Source organism: Anopheles funestus, chromosome 2RL (genome assembly GCF_943734845.2).
Source record: "Anopheles funestus chromosome 2RL, idAnoFuneDA-416_04, whole genome shotgun sequence".
NCBI classification, from domain to species: Eukaryota; Metazoa; Arthropoda; class Insecta; order Diptera; family Culicidae; genus Anopheles; species Anopheles funestus.
The window spans coordinates 88,174,302-88,196,877 of record NC_064598.1 but is presented as its reverse complement, the minus strand read 5'-3'; the positions used below and the strand labels follow the sequence as shown (position 1 = coordinate 88,196,877).

At 41.6% G+C, this 22,576-nt stretch overlaps 1 protein-coding gene and 1 long non-coding RNA gene across 3 annotated transcripts in view; one reads left to right on the top strand and one right to left on the bottom strand.

The window, feature by feature from the left end:
* The window catches only part of LOC125762904 (uncharacterized), a 271,270-nt gene that overhangs the window by 240,519 nt on the left and 8,175 nt on the right, over positions 1–22,576 (top strand). The window lies entirely within an intron of this gene.
* LOC125762877 (transcription factor hamlet) overlaps positions 1–22,576 on the bottom strand; it is a 42,083-nt gene that overhangs the window by 17,405 nt on the left and 2,102 nt on the right. For both annotated transcript variants that reach the window (XM_049425457.1, XM_049425458.1), the window contains exons 2-3: positions 10,514–10,639; positions 10,244–10,358 (exon numbers count right to left, since the gene is read on the bottom strand). In XM_049425457.1, coding sequence (XP_049281414.1) covers positions 10,244–10,358; positions 10,514–10,639 — 241 coding nt within the window. The remainder of the gene's footprint in view (positions 1–10,243; positions 10,359–10,513; positions 10,640–22,576) is intronic.

Sequence of the window (22,576 nt, the reverse complement as noted above, 5' to 3'; positions counted from 1 at the left end):
ATACAGAAAACTTCATTAGCATAGTGAGCGGCAGAAGGGTGAAAGGATCGCTATTGTACGCGAACTGACCCAATGAACAATTAAACTTCAACACGTCTGACGATACAATTGCAATTGCGTGTGTTGCAATGATGATAAATGTCCTTCTGTATCGGGTGGTGGTTATCGCTTAGTAAAAGAGCGTACTCCCATTCAGGCAGAATTTGCTACATACTGGATGCGAAAAAGAAGCGCTCCACGGCACACCAAACGGTCAACAATGGGTGCCCGAATCTATTCGGACGCGCGCACTGTAGAAATGGAAGCTAGTTTTTCGGGAGGCCAAATGATCGCTAGACAGATAATCGATCAAACCGCGCGGTATGTGAAGCAATGATATACACCCGGACCGGAGTGACCACTCCCCGTTCCGGAGGCCAACCGAGTGTGAGGCAAAGGAGAGAGAAAAAAAAAGTTTAGTAATAGTCTTGGATGTACGATCACTCTCCTAGACATTCTGTTTTCTACCGCTCAATATCTACCGAACGGCAAAAAAGCAGTAGTTTTGTTGATACAAACCGGTGACTGAATCGCATCAATCACTTTTTTTCTCTCCTCTTCTCCCATTCTTTCCCTCCCTCTGAACGCCTGCGTGATCGTGTGGAGGTTATGTGAGATCAGTGAGAAAGAGATCGGTCTCGGTTCGGTGGAGGCACTGGTCAAGTCCCATTCCGTAACGTGCCCCGAAAGTGAGATCACACAGAGACAGAAGCGGCAGCATCCTACACCCCAACAAACGATAACGGTATCGAGTTGCTGCTTCATAACGTTTACCTTCCCGGCCATTTTCAAGGATTGGACCACTACATTACTACCAGCCCGATGTATGGCCCTCGAAAAAGGCAAAACTAATCTATGCCACACATTCCACCGGAATTTTCGGACGCACCGCACAGCGAACGAAGTTGATGCCTAATGCCGAGGTCATCATCATGCTCAGGCACAGGTTGAGCAAACGATTTCAACCCCAACCTGAAGATGCGAGAATGGAGTGGGAATGGAACAACAATCGACATCCACAAAAAAAACAAAGATCACCCTCTCGTCGGCTCAGACCCCAGACGGGTCAGGTTGGATTGCCTGTAATCAATCATTCGATACCGAAACGGACGCCGACGCCAACACGGTCGCTTGGCTAAAGCTGAAGACTACCAACCCAAGAGTCATCCTTTGCCAAACATCGACGGATCTATATTTTGGAGCACTAATTGTTTTTTTTTCTGTGCCCCTCTCTCTCGCGTAAGTACATCACCAAAAAAAGCTTGACACATCCTTGACAGTGTTCCGAGCTGATAATGTGCTGAAAGTGTGCAAATGCAAACTTTCTGCCCTAATGAAAACAAATGAGCACACTTCACGTTTTGGGTCACGCTTTTTGGAACAACTTCAAGTTCACGATTCTATTAATGGTTGACTTCGCTATCTTTTCTATAAGAATACTCACTTTAAACTTTCACTAAACCCATACGTACTAAACTGATACACGTAATCGTTGAAGATGTGCTCAGTGAAGACACTTCACTCTTCCGAATGTAACGCTCACGAGGATCTCCGGAACTGCGGAGGAACATCCGAACACGTCTTCACCTGAAACTCAATTGCAGAACTGTCCGGAATCAACGTCGCATCAAAGCAAGTCCTCGTCCTAGTCGTTACTTTCCCCCGCATGTCCGTCCTTCTTCTGTCTTCCACGGTTAAAATCCTTTCCACCAGGTAAGCACAAACAACACACATGCTACAGTAAAACACTAACACGAGCGAAGGCATAAACCACGAACCACATCACCGACCACCCTCTTTCCAAGGACCTGCACGCAGTCAATCGTATCGCGCGCTACTCATAAGTCACGTTACGAGGGAGAACCCCTAAAATTGTCCACATCACTCTCTGTCTCCCCAAAACGGAGCGCTTCGGATGGGTGCTCCGGGAAGAGACAACGAACAAAAGGAAGCTTCCTCCGATAGTACACCCAGCCAGAAACCCACACACAGTCACGCACGTTAGAGGACATGGTTGGATGAGAAGGAATACAACGGACCCCCGCGTCTGTAAGTTGTTTTCGGTTGGTCAACCAAAGGACCTCTCGATCTTACTCGGACATGGAAATGAAATGGAAAATAAAAACCTGCATCTACCATTTCGCTCATACAATCATAACGTGTCGCACGATATGATAAAGGATAATAGCACAGGACGGTATGAAGCGTAACGCAAACCGTCAACTGTGCTTTAGTGCTTTGGTTATGGGACCTTTTGCCCACCCTGTACCCTGACCAGGGACGGTTCCCTGGAACGGAGGCTCAATTCAATCGAATTTCCATACGAGAGTAATTGTTTCCGTAGCGCGGAACGGGACAAATTGACTTCGCTTTTCATTGCAATTGGTTTCGATTTTCCCTTTTTGGATGATCCTAAGCATTGATGGAAGGACAATTAAATTGTTCGTTTTAAATTATAATCGTGTACATTAAATATTCAAACAATAAATTATTAAATTTTTAACATTTTCTTTTTGAAAGAGACATTATAATTTATTTAAGAAAGAATTTAAACAAAGAGTAAAGGCTATATAAATGTTCTGAAATTAAACTTTACTAATAAGAAATTACTTCAAAATTTTCTTCACAAAACCACCGTCAAAAAAGAGGATTCCCACGCAATTCATCCATGAAAGGGTATTGCTCCATTTTAACTTTATTCATGAGACCATATTGCACCTACACCTTTAATTGTGTCGAGAAATATTAACAGACGTAAAAATTGCCAACAGATGGGACACTTTACGTTCCTTTACGAAAATAGGGAGATACCTTGCGACAATAACTTCGTTCCATCAAGGTGCCCCCTTTGAAAGTTTAAGCGTCAGATGGTACAGTCGGTTTCTTCTCCTTCAAGGTTTTGTTCCCTAGCGTTACTTATCAAACATGCATTATGCCATAGGAGTGATCGTCGTCGGTGACTTACTGGAAAATAGTTTTCCCACGTAGTGCATTCTACCGTTGAGAGCTTCTCAAATGATGTCTGTACAACGTAGAAAACGGAAAGAAGGATAACGCATCCAACCAAAGAAGGAAATATATGAGAACTGCCGAGTTACTGCTTGTTGTGCCATATGTTGTTTTGAGGTCTTCAAATTGGAGATCTACGTTCAGTTTGTGCGTGAAAAACGTAAAAAAATATCTCTTCCTAATTATTTTAAAAACATGCACTTTTATGCTAGTGTTGCATGGTTCTTAAAACTATTTTCTTCCCAATATTTTTTGTTGTAAATATTTCAGCTTTATCATAATCGCTTGACTCATTCAGTAACGGTTTTCTTGCCGCTAAATGGATTCCACGTCGCAACGGATCACGGATTCCGACAGGTGTGTATTTTGTATGCACCCTTTCATTCACCTGCGGTGGATCATACTGTAACTGGGAGTTTAACGTTCAAAAAAGGGCATAACAACAGCTTTTCGGAATAAACCACAAACTGAAAACTGAAAAGCAAATCTGAATTTGGTCTCCTTTTTATACCACTCGGAAGACTCGAAAGACATCTCTTGTGATACAATATAAACCATTAAAAAAATAGAAACTCTCGCCTTTCCAATTTGGTTGTTTGGCACTGTGATGGTCAGGCATAAATCAAACGATGACAGATAAGGTCAGTTGTCGTCATCACGGTGCATAACCCTAACAGGAAGTTAATACAACGGCGCGTGCTGTCCTTAATTTTTTCACCGGAAGTAGTCCTACAGGACACCCTCATACACCGGTGCACCTATTATCTTCAACCGTACATCTGATTTCGCCTTCTTTCAGGTGCGTGCTGCACTGGCGATCGTGATCACCAACGGTCGAACGCAACCACAGAAATGGCACGGTACGCGCATTGGTTCCGGCCGGCTGATTTTCAGATAATGGATATGTCTGGCACGCTGTTACTGACCCCCCGCCCCGCTCAAAGGGGTGACCTTCCGGTGGTGCTGACCGGGCACCGGGAAAAGTCAAACGAGCACACGAGCAACGAGTTCGAGTAACGTAAAAATTCTACTCGTAACGCATCATGTTTCGATTTGCGCCCCCTTATGCGAGAATAACATTTTAAGGACACTCGAAAACTCTCAGCAAGGAAGGATATAAAATTCCAAACACACCAATAAACTTCCTTCCAATTTAGTTTAATATCAAATCACGCAATACCCAATCTTCAGGTTTGCGACGTTTACATTCTTTTGCCACGTGACAATCTACGTGTGAATCGAAACACATCACCGACCGGCAGGAGGTTTAGCGACAAGAAACAAGTTTTATTACACGTACGCCTGAAATCGCCACCGAGCGTCTCTTTAATGTACGCAATCATTTGGCGTCTGCATTTCTTCGCCATGCGCGATCTTGCGACTTTTACTCAACACAATTAACTATTCGCATCGCTACATGTTTGCTTTTGAAAGTGAAACAATACATAAAACCAAACCTTGTTGGGAGGGAAAATCAACTTCACCAGTTCGATCGAATGATACGATCGTGAGAAAGATTCGTGTCGTTTTGTGCGGTACCGAAATACGGACGAACAAGATGTACAAAAAAGGCGAAACGTTGTAAACTATCTACAAGACGCGATTTGCTACTGAAAGAGAAAAAAGTTGCTTTAATTTTGTGAATCTTATGTAAATACGATAATTAAATTCGAATCTGATCTATTCTTCGTTTGATACATGTTAATGATGACAAGTCTCTACACTAGCAATTACTAAGTTCTTTTAATAAACTTAGTCAGCTATGCTCGAGCAACAGAATTGTTATTTCGTGGGAAAAAATGTTTTAAAATATTATAAATAATCGCTTCCCAGGAAGCATTCCTTTTCGTTTGTAGCTAATTTATAAGAAAAACATACCGTTCGTGTTTGGAACATATGGCACAAGAAAACAAAAAGTAAGGGGAATAAACTTACTTTTGCTGCGAAAGATCCCAGCGATGAAAATGGTGTTAAGGAAGGCGTGACGATGTTAGGTCTTAGTTTGGAAACGAACCAGGAATATATTTAATTTTGTTTAAAAGCTTTTGTTTCAGAGAGACAAAAATGAACCTTTAACGCTACAATTTTTATAAAACTAGTTAATAGGCCCGGTTACAGGGCTACACAACAGATCTACGTAATGCCGAGGTATGTTCTATGGAGTTTTCGTCACATCTAGTAAAAGTTTTTTTATCAAGCTGAAAATTTTCTGATATAGTTACGGCTTACATTGGCGATACTACGGTACTTACAGTGAAATCCAGCCTTACAGACGGAATATGCCAATTTGCTTCGAACATCAGGTGTAAAAACCAAAGGGAAAAATAACCTGTGAAAGTATTTTTTATCAAATCGAAATGTTCCTTATCCTTCATCGCGAGCTACTGATATCCGATTTAATTATTCGTTCTTTTTGCAGATTTCAAAGTTGGTCAAGGCTAATGTTAGCCCGGCCATCGTGGTTTTGAATTGCTTCTTTTCAACCATCTAAAATTTCCAATTTACTATCTCTATTAATTTACTATTGCGCAATGAACTTGGCTCAGTCGGAATTGCGCACAATAATTCCACTACAATCGCAAAAGTAGGGAAAATTCAAGTATGGAAGATTTTGATAGAAGCTAGAAAAAACTACATTTGAGATAGACTGGGCGTCTCTTCAATCCTGATTTCATAATGTGTCATTATAGGATCGACCACGGAAAAGGAATATTTTCGAAGCGCATGACATGTATTCCGTTTTCTGTAACCTAAAAAATAGTAACTTCTTGAATAAAATGTCTAAGGAAATCCAAAATTCCTTACCCCTCACCGACAACGAATGAGATCGGCTTAACGCAGTATATTAATGAATGTTTTCACTGTTTTTCAAAATTGGCAATGTTCAATTGCGTACCAGTAGCCCGGTTCCCCGGTCTTGGTAATATTATCACCATCTTCACCAGCTATTGCTTTTATCCTTAACAGGCATCTTCACCTGGTATTGAGTTCACTCTCTTTTTTTAAATTCATTACAACTTGAAGAAGTCTTGGCCAGTCATTACTGGCCGTAGCGAGACAGTCAGCCCTGCGTACAGGGGTTTGGCCTGGATGGGATTTGATCGCCCGTTCTGTGGTGTAGATACGCGTGCCACTACCATCCAGCAATTCCCGCTCAGCAATTCAAAAATGTCAAATCTTCGTGCAATATTGCTTCAATATTCTGGTGATAAAATGCGGTTCATTTTGCGTTCTTGAATACTTTCACTTGGCCAACACACTCTGGAAACCGCACCACTTGTACCATTTGTTGAGCCAGCCTACTAAGGAATATTTAGCATCGTCCTACCTGAAACCATCGTTCTGAGCATTTAATCGTATCGATTAACATTTCGATAAGTTAAAGTAGGCTTAGAACCTGTGCAACAACCAAAAAACCACATCAATCTAGTGAACATGCAGGGTTTGTTGATTGAGCTTTCATATTGGGCAAATTAAAGTTTTACAACACTGGCTTAGAAAAACAGCTATACCAACACTGCAGTAACGCTGCGTTACTGCACGAGTAGAATTTATATAGCGATAGCGATAGCGATAAGGAATAACAATTTGCATCTTTGAATTTCTCTTCAAAAAAAGTTTAATGTCTTTTTGAAAAGATTTTCACGACCACAACTTCATCCAGTGGCAACGTAAAAATCCTTAACTGAATTTAAACTCATTCGTAATACTACAATAATCACTAACAATCCCTCCGTCACACATAACACATTCGCATGCGGGGATGAAAATTGTGACCCCGAGACCGAAAACAGATGCGGGTTTTCCCACTTTTCAATATCTCTCGGTCATCACAATCATCAGGCCGTGCCGACCTTTTGCCGTACATCGTACGCGCACACCCTTAACCTATTGGACCCGGCTGAATCACATGTCAATAAGTGTGTGGCTCTGCAACCCACACAACCGTCCCTCCGGTTCCTTTCCTCCAGTGGTGGAAATTAGTTCGAGAGTTTGTTCGCTAATGTGACCACCGTTTGTTTCCCTCCAATGTAAACGGCTGGCTGTGTGTAAGGTGGGTGAAAGAAATTATAATTTATGACCAAATATCTCCTATCACGGTTAGGAAATCACGAGCTGCACGAGATGCAACGGTGCTGATAGTGGTGACGACTCGTGACCACCATTCGATTGTCGTTTCCTCACCGTCACGGACCCGTTATATTTCGGATAGTGTCCCACACGGGTAAGGACACATTTTCAACACGCTTGCGCCTGAAGTTAGATAAATGCAATACAAAAGCACCAATTGCATATCTTTGTTAGGAGCCTTATTGGGCCATTTTTAAAAACGGACACCAATGCTTTCTCTTTGATTATTGAGATTGTATTCCAACAAGCGAAAGGAGATAAAATTAAGCTTTTGTAAAAGAAATCAATCTGTTAACATCTTAATTATGATACGATCATGATTTATGCTAGATGTGCCTTCCGTGATACAAAAAAAGAAACATAGTCATCTTTCATCTTCGTTCTGAAAACAGTTGTTTGGTGGAAAAGAGCGTAAAAAGCGATCAACACAACTACCGATTGCTCGTTTGGGCTTCTGTAAAAACCAAGCTGTTAATGATCGGTTATGGATCCGACAATGATGCACGCGCCCATCTAACAACGAATGAAAAAACGGATGATCCATTACCTTTTTTTTCTTGTTTGCTTCCATCCTTTGCATCGTTTTTCCCCCCTACCCATCACCGGAAACCTTCGATCATTTGCGATGACATAATTTATCAATTTACACCCCGCAGCAAAAACCAAAAAAAACGAAACACGAAACAAAAACCTACTCAAAAGAAGATTCACTCGTGCCGTTTTGTCGATTTGTACAGGAGAAGCTACCGTATCGGAATAAGCGCCCTGTTTTGTGAAATTATTATCCTTCGTCCTTGCGTTTCGGTTCGACCCTCCCGACACAAACCGGACAATAATGTTTGCCCCCATTATTTGTCGTTTCCCCGGGATTTACACCATCGTGTCGCAAATCATCGTGTACACGGTAACGCGATGTAACGGTAGCCCATCCCGGTCACAAACCGTGGGGCATGTAATTGTAATCGAAAGATAAATAAAATGTTACAGTCACACTACTTGATGATACACACGGGTCTATTGCATCGGGTGAGGATGCACAATATGAGGGGAGTATAGGGCAGTGAAAAGTGAGAAAGAAAGGATGCCAATCATAATCCACCCCTATGCGGATCATGGCACGCACCGTCAATGCAATCAGGCAGGCACATGCACAACACGATTAGGACCCTTCGGACTAGTCGTACAAAAGCGCATGTGTGATGTAACTGTCGCTCGCTCATCAGATGATTCAACAAACCCATGCAGCGCTTCTGTGGTCGAAACCCTGATGTCCTTTGTAATGGATCCGACACTTTTTGACGCTCGCCTTTGGACATTAATCCTTTACGTCAACTAATAAACTGTCAGCTTCCCGTTTCGGTGCTACATACGGCGGCCAACATTCTTAATCACCCGCTAGACCGGTGAGCGTAGTTAAAGCAAGAGGGGTGTAGACACACAGTGTATTCCAACGTCATCAACTACCCAAAAAAAAAGGACAGTTGTGACCGAATGTGGTGGCAAAATCAATTAACCGAAAATTGTCCCACCTTTTTCACTAGATCCGCAAGGGTTTTTGCTCAACATAGTTCAAGGTCGCGTAAGCGGGTTGTCCCCGGTGGTAACCCTTTTATTTTTTTTTGTACCCTTTCATCCCGCATCGCTTCGCCTGTCATCACTCCGTGTTGGTCATCGTCAAGCTTTGGCAGTAAGTTCCGCTCGAACGGTGACAAACGTTGCGCGATCGATCTGTTCGATGTGGGATGGATGATTAATAGCTCGTACACACAACCCCCTGGAAAAAGGATATCGATCTTCATCCTGTGATAAATGAATGGCGACGTTGATGACTTGTGTGTAGGATGTTGTTATCGGAAATATTCTCCAAACTCTAAGCTGTTGCGCTAGTTGAAGTTGTATTTATCAGTGAAAACAAAATCAAAAAAATCTTCAATTTTCCGCTTTTTTTAAAGTCTACTTAAAGTTGTACACGCCAAGAAAAAAAAGAAACATCCAAATTCTCACGCCATTATGTTGGATATTCAAACAAAAAAGTGTATCGTGAAATAAATAAAAAATCACCCCTGACGATATGAGGCACACTTTTCACACTTTCCAATTTAACAACTTCATCGACACACATCCCAATCGTTTTCATGGTAGCATGAAACGGTGCTATTTTTTTTTAAATTGTTTATCGTTTATCTACAAAAAAGGGTATCATAAATGTAACATACATTTGTCACATTAAACCAAAAAAATACCAACAAGCTTTTATAACCAGAAAAAAATCACGCTAAACAAGAAAAAAAACACCTTCGAACTAAAAATAAAAAAAGGCCAGTAAAACTAAGCGTTGAGAAAAAAAACACAGTAACTAATCCAATTTACATATGCATAAGCAAAAAGGGAGACAAAATTGATTGGCTCGTGGCGAAGGAACAATGCGTTTTCATGTGCTCAACACTAGATGGCGCTGTATGCAAACCACCTGGTACAGTGGATTTGAATTCACGCTGTCTGGGCAAAGCCAACGGACACGCGATAATCATCTAATCGTGCGGATTAAAATTATGCCCGTTTTTATGAGTTTATCAGTTGAGTCCACATTTGTTGAAGCGGGACGCTATTTTTTATGGAAAAACGATTAGCTGAAATAAATGTGCACACCTCACTTAGTCACACGTTGAACTCAAAACAAGCGGGAGGCACGTGCCAATCATCCGGAAAAGACATTTTTTTTAGATAATTGTTCTGTTCCCCTTTTGGAACTTTATTAGTCTGTTATGTAAATCTTTTAATCTAGTTCGTACACAGTGCGACGGATTTATTTGTTGAAGAATATTCGCGTGATTAAGCTGCTGGTATTATTATAACAGGGTAAGGTTCTTAAGCGCTGCAAGCAATTAAATGATCGTATCGGAACTGCACAATAAGCAGTAATATAGATTTAGCAAACCCCTTTCTAAATAAACAAACTATCACATCTGCATACGTTTCGAAACTGATGAACGCGCGTGTGATAAGAACCGATACCCCGACCGTTTACGAATGTATTGCATGAGATCACCGTATCCCAACTTACCCGAGCCACGTTCGCTGCTTCGCTCGTCTTGCCCATCCCTGGGATGAAGAGGAACCTTCGGTCGCAGCAACAGTTCCCTTCCGGGACTGATATCACATATCACTTCGTACCACAGCTGAAAATAGATTCACGACGCGGCGGGCAACGAGCCACGAAAGAACAAAGAAAACCAAAAAAAAAACAAAACGTTAAACATCAGTTACCGGATTTTTTGACACCACTTCCGACGCCTAGCGACGGTTGGCCGCTATCATTCTCGCCCAGACTCACATGACCATCTTTGAGAAAGTGTTGCACGTTCGCTTCGCCTGAGCTGGAGGTGCAGCGTATGTGTTTCATCCAGTTCGTTGGTTCCAGTGTTGCATCTAACCAGCCACGAATATCTACATCTATCACCTGAAAAAATAATCGGACAAAAGTTTTGAATGTTAAAAATGCCATGAAAAACACTATTCAATGTCCAACCATTCGTTGGAGGAAAATGCAACTATTGACGATTGCGAGCGCCCTCGTGTGGCTGTTCCTTGAAGCGCAATCTTTCGTTTAGCCAAGACACACTCCAAACACATCTAGAGCAGTTTCCTTCGTTACATTCAAAAAAGTAAACCAACGTTGGTATTGAAATGTAACGAGATTAATTTTCTTTAAATAGATATAGATAAAATATTTTTTTTTAAATGATAGAAAACTTTAGCAATCATCAAATGAGTAACAAATTGTTGTTGAATTATTTTTTTACTTATAGACTTTTTCATTCGTCTCTCAAGCAGGAGCGGAGAGTGTGCGAAAGAATGAGATAAATTGAGAGCCACCCGCTTCGTCATTTATAATTATGTAGGTGTGTCATGATAACGAAACAGCTGAGATAATGTACTTGAGATAAGGAGAAATTGTGATCAATAGCAATCGGACCGCAATACATTAGAGTCATGAAAGCTTTCGGTACATACCAAATTTAGCAAGAATAGTTTTTTTGTTGTCAAAAAGTGATCCTGGAGGATCTTATTCCCTACAAAGTATTTTTAATACATCAATTCATAATCCCCGCATGGAAATTCTGCCCAAGGCCTCCAAGGAGCTTGATCCGCCACTGAATATTCGTCACTAAAATGTTATACCATTCACTTTTATGCAATGGCCGAACTTCTTCTAGTTACCACAACCTATCGCATCACGGATTTTCCAAATTCAAAGTTGCGCATGTCCGAATTCTTGTGCCTTCTCACATGAAACTTGTTTCTCATTCATTCGTTAATGTCTTTCCATCTTCGTCCTATCTATTTTCCTGTTTCTGTTCGTCTCACCTATTTCTTTCACCTTTTTGTTCGGTAGCCTTTCAACCCTCAACGAATGTCCCTATTTTCATGACGTCTTTCCTTCTTTGATGATAGTCGGAGAATGTATAGAAGCTCCGAGAGCCATTGTCCAATCACGAAACGGAGAAGCTTCATACATCGAATGGACACGCTGTGTACGAAACGGAAAGGACATCCAACGTTTTCCTTTGCGGTGAAACCATCTCCCTTTTTCCTTCCGATAATTCTGACAAACCAATCGTAAAAGACAATCGTTCGATGGTACCGATTGACACGTACAAGCTACGGACCGATGCGCTCTTCCATCCGCAGTGAGTCCGGGTGACAACAAAGCGAACTAAAAAGACTTTCACAGCTCCATTGTGTTTCGTTTCGAAAGCAAATTAAATTTTAATTTTCATTTCAATAACCGGATTACAACATTGACAAACTATGTGTTCCAGATTCTTTATTTTTTCCTTTCCGGTGGAACAAAGAAGATCTCATCAACAAAAATTGAACAAAATCGAACGCAGCAGAGGATCGATAATCCGAGGGTGTGAAGAAACGGATCCCGAGTTCTTGTACTGGGATAATGGGATGCTTGGTATCCAAGGGATACGTATGCATGCAATCTAGCATCTTGAGTAGATTAGACTGTCCCGGTAGCCCGTTGTAATCTGTTTTGTTCCGTAAAACTGTCCTACATGGTAAAGTCGAGAGAAGGAAGTGATTTCAAAGGACACAGCGCGTGGACGCAGATTATCGAAGAGGACTTTTTTGGCAGAAAACCGAACTCTGGACAATACGGATGTGTGAATACATTTATGTTTAAGGGAGAAAACCTTTCGTAAGGTAACGCAAAACATCGCTTGCAACAAAAAAAGACAGAAACAGAACCGTTGAGACGAATGAATGATATTCAACCTTTTGCTTTCCACGTCCAAGGTCCTTTCCAAGCATTGGATCATTGTCAGAGTGAAAACACAAGTTCAGTGATTCCATCAAAACCGTTCCCATTTACTGTCTTCCCATCTACGAATTGGCACGTTCGATACAAATAACATGTCTTCCAGTCGGCCAGCTTCTCTTCCCGAGATCTCTGCAGTGCTGAAAGATCTCGCTGAGAAATAATTAAAATCATTTAAGTCATAGACAATACCGGGTATTTTAAGCAACGAGACACACAAAGACCACTGGTAGGATATTGCCGGCAGATGCCCACCGTCCCAAAACGTACGCACTGGATAGGTGGAAGGATAGCAGACCGCGTGCACTGGTTCGAACGAAAGATGATCTTCGTACGTGATGTTGTACAATATACAAGTGCCGCTTCGTGTCCCTGATGCCTTCCATTCACCTACTTTTGAGCGGGTATTTGGCCGACGGATGAAACCCCGTACGTGAGCTATCATCACCGAACGCACAGGCTCACAGACACACAACGCTCCTGCTTTTTTTAATGATCGGGACACGATCGTCCAACAATGTTTCTCAGCGGGATTGGGAAGTGTATGTGCGTCAAGAATTCATTATTCGTCCAACGAAACATCATTCCAGTGGTGATGGGTTTTAAAGGTTGAGAAATGGGTCGATTCACGGGGAAGGTTTCCTTTCCTTCCTCTGTTTTATTCCACTACCAGCTCCAGTTTGATGTCCGGTGGCGACGGAGCTAATAGCCGTGACGGAGTGAAAATGTCGTTTTGTGCATGCATTAACACATATTCACGTCTTGCAGGCGAGACGTTCAATAAATGCCAACATATGTGATATACAGAGATGTCCACAACGGAGTCATGCTTGTGCTTGCGTAATATGTTACCAATTCAATTCATCTCAGAACTTTCATAACATTCTTATGAGATGTACACGAATTCCCCTTTTAAATGGATTTCTCACACATTTTACTCAACCATAACCACATAATGGGCGCATCATTGAAGAGATAAGCTCATGCACAAAACACACTCCAAGTACAGAGCACCATCAAGAAGATACCTTCCCTAACTGAAAACAGATAGACAACAACACTTCAATGCATTCAGTTAGCTCAACTGCACTCATGCATGATGCAAAAAAGGGTGCGATGAACTGCGGCGTTAGTCAAAACCGTTTGCTAGACCCCGGGACATATGGCATTGCGTGAAGAACATCGGGTGTGTTTGTTTAGGCTTGAGCTACTTGAGCGGATAATGAAGAAAGTAACGCAACCGATAGGCGACCTCTTGACTTTTAGCGAGGTATCGAACGGTGGTCCCATCATCTGTTGAGAAACTTCCGAAACCGTGAAGAATCATTTCCTCCGCACTGACTCATGGAAAATCATTTCTTTCCCTCCCTTTTTTGGCAATAACTAACGTCTAAGCGGAAACCTGAATTTCACGCTTAATTATAAACTTATTAAACTTAAACCACCCTTCGTGCATTGGTCCATGTGTTTCGATTTCTATCACGATGTGAACGATTTCCCGCTGCAGGAAAAATGATAGTAAAATTGGGAAAATTTACGACCATTTTAATGCTTTCGGTTTTTCACCGTTTTGAAACACTTCTTGTGTGCTCTGCAGCTAACTTGAAACATTTTCCAGAGTCATGCGTGACCTATACGAAGCAACATTTGGAGTGTGTGACATACGGAACATCCGCCCAACCTTGCCAACACCATGAAACATGTGTCTGAATTACCATCTCGGATGAAATTGAATAAGCGACAGCAATTAATAGATGTCCAACAAATCTGGACGTTGTGGCACCGTCCATTTGTATCTGACACATTCGGACAACGGGACTGTGGGAACTCACGATTTGTCGTCTAAATTGCGCAAAGACAGAACCTTAGTATCAATTGCACAATTTGCATATCAAGCTACAAAAATATATTCCGATAATGAGCGCTCCATTGTTAAGCACCGTCAGCCATCGTACAAATCTACAAATGTCAATCAAATCTGTCAATTTCTGATGACGATTTTGGTCATCTCAAAGTTTGGTTCAATTTTTTTTTTCGATATTCCAATTTGCATTAATAATCCCAATCACCCTGTATGTAAATACTCGTTCAATATTTGTAATGGCCAATAGTTTGTGGTTAACTTCCTACTTCATTGAAGATGATTTGGGATGACATGGTCGACACTCTCAAGGGCTATGACATATTAAAAATTCATACGAAAACACAACCACAACAACGATTCCATTACCAATCGATCGAGAAGAGCGCTTTCCCTCCAACCAAACGTCAATAATTTGTACATGGAATATCTATTTCCACAGTACATTGGTGAGAGTTTTTTTTTTACTTCGGAACCACAGAAGAACGGTCGGCCGAAGGTCAAACCCCGAGAGTGCTTACGGTGGGACATGAAAAGAAAATATGCTAATTTCCATTACCGAAGAAATAAAAGCAAGTAAAACGGTTCCGTTTTTTTCTTCTTTTTCCCCTGGAGCAGGGAAAAAGTCAACCCTCAGCAGTGTTCCATTCCTGCAAAACAGGCCGTTGATTGACTTCTTCACAGCCGAATTGAATGTCTGTCGGGTGGGTAGCGAACGAAGCGAATCGCCGTTACGTAAAAATTTGAACCCCTCCGATTTGAAGCGTTCCCGGCCGGGCGCATTGTCAGCTCACCCCCATGTCCTGTTCGTGCTTCTCTGTTCCCTTTTCTTCTCCATCCACCATCCTTCCAAACCGCTGGTAAACACATCGCAAATCAACATCCTCCGGGGTGACCGGCCGCCCGCCCCGGGAAAAGAAGGAAGGAAAACATATTTAAAAACACTCCAAGCGGTGGTAATTTAATCAAAATTGAGCAACAACCTACCAACCGTTTCCTCCTCGGTTGTTACCCCTCTAACACTCACTGTTACGGAAGGGATATGTTTTTAGGGACGTTCGTATCGTGACTGCTCAGTATCCCCAGCCCTCGTTCGGAAGGATATCTCGAGGGCGTACCGGGCGTGAATAGGGAATCTGTTTTTCCTTCCTTCCAGGCCATGCCCGCTGGGTTGAAGGATGGATTGGATTCTGGACGAGAGTGCAAGTGTACGAAGCGGTAGAAGAGCTACCGGGAAGATGGCTTAATGGTTAACGCAAAGCAAAAAAGTGCGAAACAGATTGAAACATATTTCCCACATTAGTCCACACCCCAACTAGCGGTTGGTTGACGAATGGCGTTGGCGAATAAAGGGGGTCGTAATTTTTTCCTGATAAGGGCAATTGATTTTCCCACATCGACTGCATATCAATTTCGTTCGAGGCTTTCGAAGCAGCCTCAGTGTGATGGATGAGAAATGAGAAGTGATCTTGAAATATGCTTCTCCTGAATCACTTGTCTCCAGGAAGGTGTACAAAGTTCTAATAACTATTTCATAAATGCTTTATAATATCAATTCTGAATGTTCTTTACAATAGCTTTTGAACACCCATTTCTAGTTCATCTTCATTTCATGCTTCGTTATACGGCAAAGAACAAACGTCACTATTATCTCCCTTGGGAGATGTTTCAGTGTCTTCTTTAAAGGTGACAAAAATATCCTTCCAAATAGACAAAAGAACCAATTCAGCCAAACACCTTAAGCGTTTAGAGCCTTCCAACATGCCGCTTCATTTTCCGGCGTCCTTTACTGTCAATCTAGCAAGGTGTCAATAATGGTACACCACCGTTATTCACCACTTTACAGTAAGCAGTTTGTATTGTTCTTTCTAATCCTCTCTTCCTTTCACACTCCAGCCAAAGCGACCACTTTTGGAATTGCAAAATTTGTTCGAAAAGCATACCGCCAGGTAGCATTAATATTCATTTCTTTATATCCTTTCTCGACACCTTCAAGTGACGTGGTCATAGGCGGCATGACAATGCGGGAAAAAATTGTCCACAAAAAAAAGGATATCATCAGTGGCTAGCAGTACAAAGCATACCACGAAGAATCCGTTCTAAACGAAATAGAAGTAGAAAATTTCATTCATTTACATTTCGGTTCGTGAGCATGTACGCTGCGAGCAGTTCAAGAATTCAGCAGGAACACTGCAGGAAAAAAATCAAAAATGTACCGAAAAATGCATTTTTTAGTTGTATTCTCCCAGTTACAACGTTTCTTTCACATTGGCTAATCCTTGCACACGGAAAACCCCTAATACACTCACCCCTTTATAACTGTTCCGCAGTCCAGTGCGCTCTAAGTCCATGTGTCAATCATCAAATTCACACCATTCTCGCATTTGCAAAAAAAGATACAAGCCAACCAGTAGCAAACGAACGAACGAGAAGGTTCCAACGGAAAGTAACAACAAGGACTTTGAATTGAAATTTACTGCACCAACCTACCATGGATATCTAGGCTAGGGGATTTACAAATCTACGAATAGGAACCTCATGATGAGGTTCACAGATCATACGAGATATGATCTACTTTTCCATCACAAATCGGCGTGGTTTAACGGGTGACAACAACAGAGCGAGAAACGACCGAAACAAGGGCCCTTCATTGTAGCTTCCTCGAACATAAGAAGAGCGCATCTACAGCCCTCAAGCAGATGAGGCTACTTTCGGCATGGTCTCAATTTACGCACACGGCTAATAAACGAACGAGCAACCGTAAGGCAAAGAAAGGGACAGCTCATTTACACCTGGACGGGTGAAATCAGCCAGCCCAGTACAGAGATACGGAAGCCCATGTTTGATCGTGTATTTTGTGGAGTACAAAATAAGGGAACGATTGCTCGACAAACATACATCGACATAGGGAAGCAGTTGACACCAAAAGATCATCAAAACCACCTCAACTAATTCGATTTTCAATCAGGAAGCTGTTTTTTTTTTGTTTCTTGCTGCTGTCCGTTTTCTGAAGCGCTTAAAGAAGACATCGCATAAAAACGAAGGAACAGGATTAGAGGCTTGATCCGGGATGCGGAACGGTTCGGGATGTGCTGGCAATACTGTTTTCATCCATTCTGATCCGGAGTTGAGGATGGATTAAACGAGAACAAGAAACATTGGAAGGCTTGTCACGACCTTTATAGATTTGTCAATTTTTCTTCCCTAAACTGTCCATGATTTGGATTCACTGTGGTATGTGCCGATACCGACATTAAGGAGGTTAATTATGGGGTATATCACTATCAGTTGTAGACAATTAGTTTGAGTTCCTATTTGCCAAACTATTCGCGATATTTTAACCAATAAAGTCTTCTTCAAACTGTTCCAATTTAAAAGAAAACAGTTCTCACAGAGGAAGTTTCAAAATATATCTGAAACGGACGCTATCTTTAACGCGCCATTTTTTCCCCTATAATCTTCTAGAACTGTCAATCATTTTTTAACGTCCATCAAGGACACGCCAGAAGACGACTTACCTGGGAAGGTATTGTCTTCTGTATGAAAAGTTGCTCAAAGGTCTAACTGGTGGTCACCTTCTAAGCTTACAAACTGTCCGAATGTCCATGATTACCATATGAAAAGGACTTTTTGGAAACTCCTAATTCTAGAGCTCACGATAACCCCTCATCGGTAAGGGTTCCATCGATTGATTGAATAATGGTGTACTAATGTCGCTACTTGTTAACTGGCTTGTTCAAAACAGAGCCTAAAATCGCGCCAAAAAATGCGATGACCTGTAAAAATCAAAAGTCAAGAGTTCGTCTGGGATAAGTATCAAGTTACAGGATCACCCCAATCACAAGTGGTCACGTATCATAACGTTCATCTGTCAATCAAAATATTTTCGTTAGCCCGACACTTTTAACCCTTACGTAGAAAATGTAGATTTAGAAAACTTAACACAAGTCGCGAAGAATTTGTAACGACAACAGACTGAGATTTTTCATATAAAATTATTGTTTTATCTCCTTACTACGTTTAGATAACACAGGCTGGCTCGAAGGCATCGACTGTAATAATTTAATTACAGCCTAAAACCATTCAATATATTCCATTAACTCACAATACCCTCTACAAAGCCAGTTTTTCGATGCAATTTTGATTAAAATGCGTATCGCTTGCTTGTGCCCGTAATTTCATCAACATGCTTCCACCGACAAACAAGTCACCATCATTGGGCACATGGTGATGACAATAAATGGCGTCACATTTCGAGGTAATTAACGCAAAGCGCTTGCTACCGGCTTGTGCCGATTTATCGGAGCGTAAATTATTTTTCATCCCTATCATCATTCCTCCTCGGTGTAAACATTCCCTTTGACAGGGAGGACATGGTGGGGTAGCTCATTAAAATTTTAAACACTGTGACAAAACTACATCCCAAGCACAACCTGTTTCGCTTCGTGCATGCTGTACGTGTGAGAAGTTGATAGGAAGAGCTATCCCACTATCACCGCCCCATCTGAAAAGGGCGCATTAAGCAGGTACAGCTAAATGAAAAAGTTTGCGTACTAAACTTACAGCAAAAAACGTAATTAATATTTCACTCTCATCACGTAGCGGTAACTCAATTGTCCACTACGAAACAGCAAAACTAGAAATATCAACCAGACTAGCTCTTTGATGTGCACGAGCCTGTCCTTCATGTGGAAATTCTCCTGAAGCGCGCTGATCAAATCCTGGTTGGTTTATTCACATTTATACTATACCTCCCTCTATGTGGATGCTGTGGAAGCTGGCACGCAAATTTGTTTGTGAAAAGTATAATTCATGTCAACGAAAAAAAAAACGCATGGACTGCAACAATAACCTTTATGCTACCAATGCTACTCTCCCCGTCCATCGTGCATACAAAGGGAAAACGTGAAAAACGAAGCATAAAAAAAAGATCGACCGAACTACATTATCCTCAGCTGGATGAACATGATATTTTAAGCATAAAATTTTAATCATAATTTTATTGCAACTTTTTAATTTTAACTTCACTGCTTACTGTACTGGCAGTCTTTTTTTTCTTTATCCATTTGCAGTACGTAAAATGAAACAGGAAAAAAACTGCATACGAGACGAGTTTCCCATTTCTTTCACCACAAAACTTTCACCACTAAATGCATTAAAAGCAAGCGGTAAACGGTAGAATATGGGCGGGCAAAAAAAACCACCCCGCAGTCTCATTGTTCATTTAACTCTAAATAAAACTTGCGTTACCGTTTGTCCACAATCGGTGTGCCGGGTGTGAGTGGTGTGCGAATGTTTGACCGTAGGTTGGTCTCTGTTTCCATTGCAAATTAATTTGTCAACACATTAATATGTTTGCAAAAAAAACAACGGAAACAGAGGACACCCATTTGGAGCAGGTGGGTAATTGGTGGGTGAACCATCCGAATGCATGCAACCGCGAAACAATATGCACTTCCATTAACGTTCAGCCATTTCACAGGTGGCTGCATTCTGGTTGCAGTTGTGGTTTATATGCGCTATTCGAAGGATTGCATATTTTTTATATATTTAAAATTCTTTCTATTAATTGCTGATTAATGAGAAATAAATTGTACTCAATACTAAATATAAAAAAAACAACTTTCGTAAAAATATCCTCACGAAATTCGACGTTCCACTTATATGGAGCCAAAAAAAAAAGAAAACAAAACTCACAACAAATTCTTCCGGAAAGCTTCTGTACGGGACACTAACCTGCCATCAGTTTACGCTGCATTAAGTAGCTCCGCTTTGGAAACTAAATTTACGACGGTAATAACAGACAATGTCCTAGCTTCCTTCCACCTTGCCATTTCCGGGCCACAAAACATGGCCCGACAAGACAAACGACAAAAGCGAAGGTGAGTTCTGGTGCAGAGTCCAAAAAAGCAAACGTCCAAAAAAAAACGCACAAAACCGTCTTTACTGTCCGAGTCTGTCGATTCGAACGGAAAGACTCCTTTCCGGCAAAACGGAACTAACGTGAAGCAAAAGAAACTAAAGAAATACGAGAAACGTGGTAATATTGTTTCTGCTAATTCTTTTGCTTGCTTTTTTTTGTTTTATTCCGGGTTTTGTCGGATGGCATGGTAGCATGTGACGACAACGAACCTGTTTCGAGTTCGACCGCGATCGGTCATCTCCATTCGTTCATATTTTCCCACCTACACCCCGGAGTTCGAGCAAAACCGAACCACTGGACAGTAGTTTTTCATCCCCAATTCCCTGTTGGGGAAATGTTTCAAGCGAAACGACTTATTTTAGCTTTTGTTTATTTCTTACGCTCTTACCAGCTCACTTACCCGCGTATAAAAGAGGTAATAAGGGGTAGACGTACTAGTAGCAGGAGGCGAGCTATATCTTAATAAATGTGTTTGTGTCATGTTGTGGTGATAGTACAGGTTAGTGTCTTGATTTGTCCGTCCTCCGACACCGATGCGGACCGAAATTTTCCACCCAGGACATATGTACAGCACGGCACTAAGCAAGTAACGACACAGTACATCCCTGCTGCTATGTTCCCATCCAAGAAACATGCTACAAACAACATACAGCCTGCGAAGAACAAAAGGGCAAATGAAACCTTCGAAACAGAAGGGGAGTTTAGGAAATTTATTACATTATTACACAATTCATTCCTCACGAAATGTTAGTCTTAGCTGAAAGAGCTTATAGTTTTTCTTCACTCTATACCCGATTACTGCACTTGAATACTTGTGCAGAAGGGGCACACCGATTAGTATCGCTAGCCAGCAGTGAAGACCCAAAGACAGTTTATGCTTAAGCTATCAGGATGTAGGAGATTTCCCTGATGTCTATTTAGCAACCGGTGTTAAGTGAGAGCTAAATTTCTCGTACAATTTTCCACCATTCTCGGCAAGAAAAACGTTTCATGACTCTCCCTACGTGCAAGGGTGCGATGACGTACCAATGCTGTCTTACGGTTTCGGATCGGTTTGGTGTGAGGAGGTCAAGTGCGTGCTACTGACTTGACTTGATATTGCTTTATGATTTATCGTTTATTACTTTTTATGAGTGTGTGTGTGTATGTTTACTAACTTCCCGGGAGGGAGAGTTCTTATGCTACAAAGAGGTGCCCTGCCTTGTGGAAAATCACGTCCAATGCCATTTGCTATTAATTAGTTGTATGTTTGTTGATTTTCTTCATTTCGCTTAATTTTGACTCATTGAACGAAATACAGTTTGTTGTGAAGATTAATAACTTCATTTTATTACTTCAAATAAAATTAAACTGAATCTAAGTGAATGATTTTTTTAAATAAATTACATTAAGGCTAAACGGTGCTGTAACTCTTTAATATCCTTACACAATTAATATTGATTATTTTTCCTATTCTCATCAATAACCGATCCCCCACTGTCGCCACTCAACCGGCACCAACATCCGGTGCACCGGTGGTAACATAAATCATAAATCTCATACGCAAGCAATCAAAAACAACACACACCCAGCACACCATCGCCATGCCAAAGCATAAATGATTAAGCAATAATAATAACAGCGACGTGATCGTACGCCGCATCCAACGGCGCCGTCAAATCCGATGATGATGACGCCGATGATTACGACTGCAAACCATTTTTACTATTTTTTATTTCCTCACCACCTTCCACGGAAGATCTATCCGGAAGGAAAAATCTCCACACAATTTTACGCACGATTACGCCGCGAATCCATTGCCAACAGGCGTCGCAAACCATCCGAAACTTGTGTGGCTTCTCGGGAGATGCGCACTGGAGGTGGGAGTTCGCCGAACGGACCGAATGCGATTCAATAATCGGCATGCGAAAGACATGCGATGAGTGATTATCTAAGCGTCTAAGTGCTGCGGTAGCCAAATTAGTAGGAAAAATTGCTTATCATATTACGTTTTTCGAAGATGTGTTTTGCGTAACCGGGTAACGAACGGATGGCTCAAGTATGCTTAAAGACAATCGACCGATTTGTGATAATGTCAATCAATCGAAATCCGGGAGATAGCTGGCAACTAACCCAGCTGCAAGGTAAATCCCGCTCATCATCTACTCAATCAGCTATCATACGGTGCACACCTCGTGTCTTCAGGAATCGATCATCTCTTCACCCTACCTGAACCTGCTGGACACACCGGTTACAATCGAGCTAATGGTGGTCAGGCAAAGGAAAGTCATCACATCATATCAAC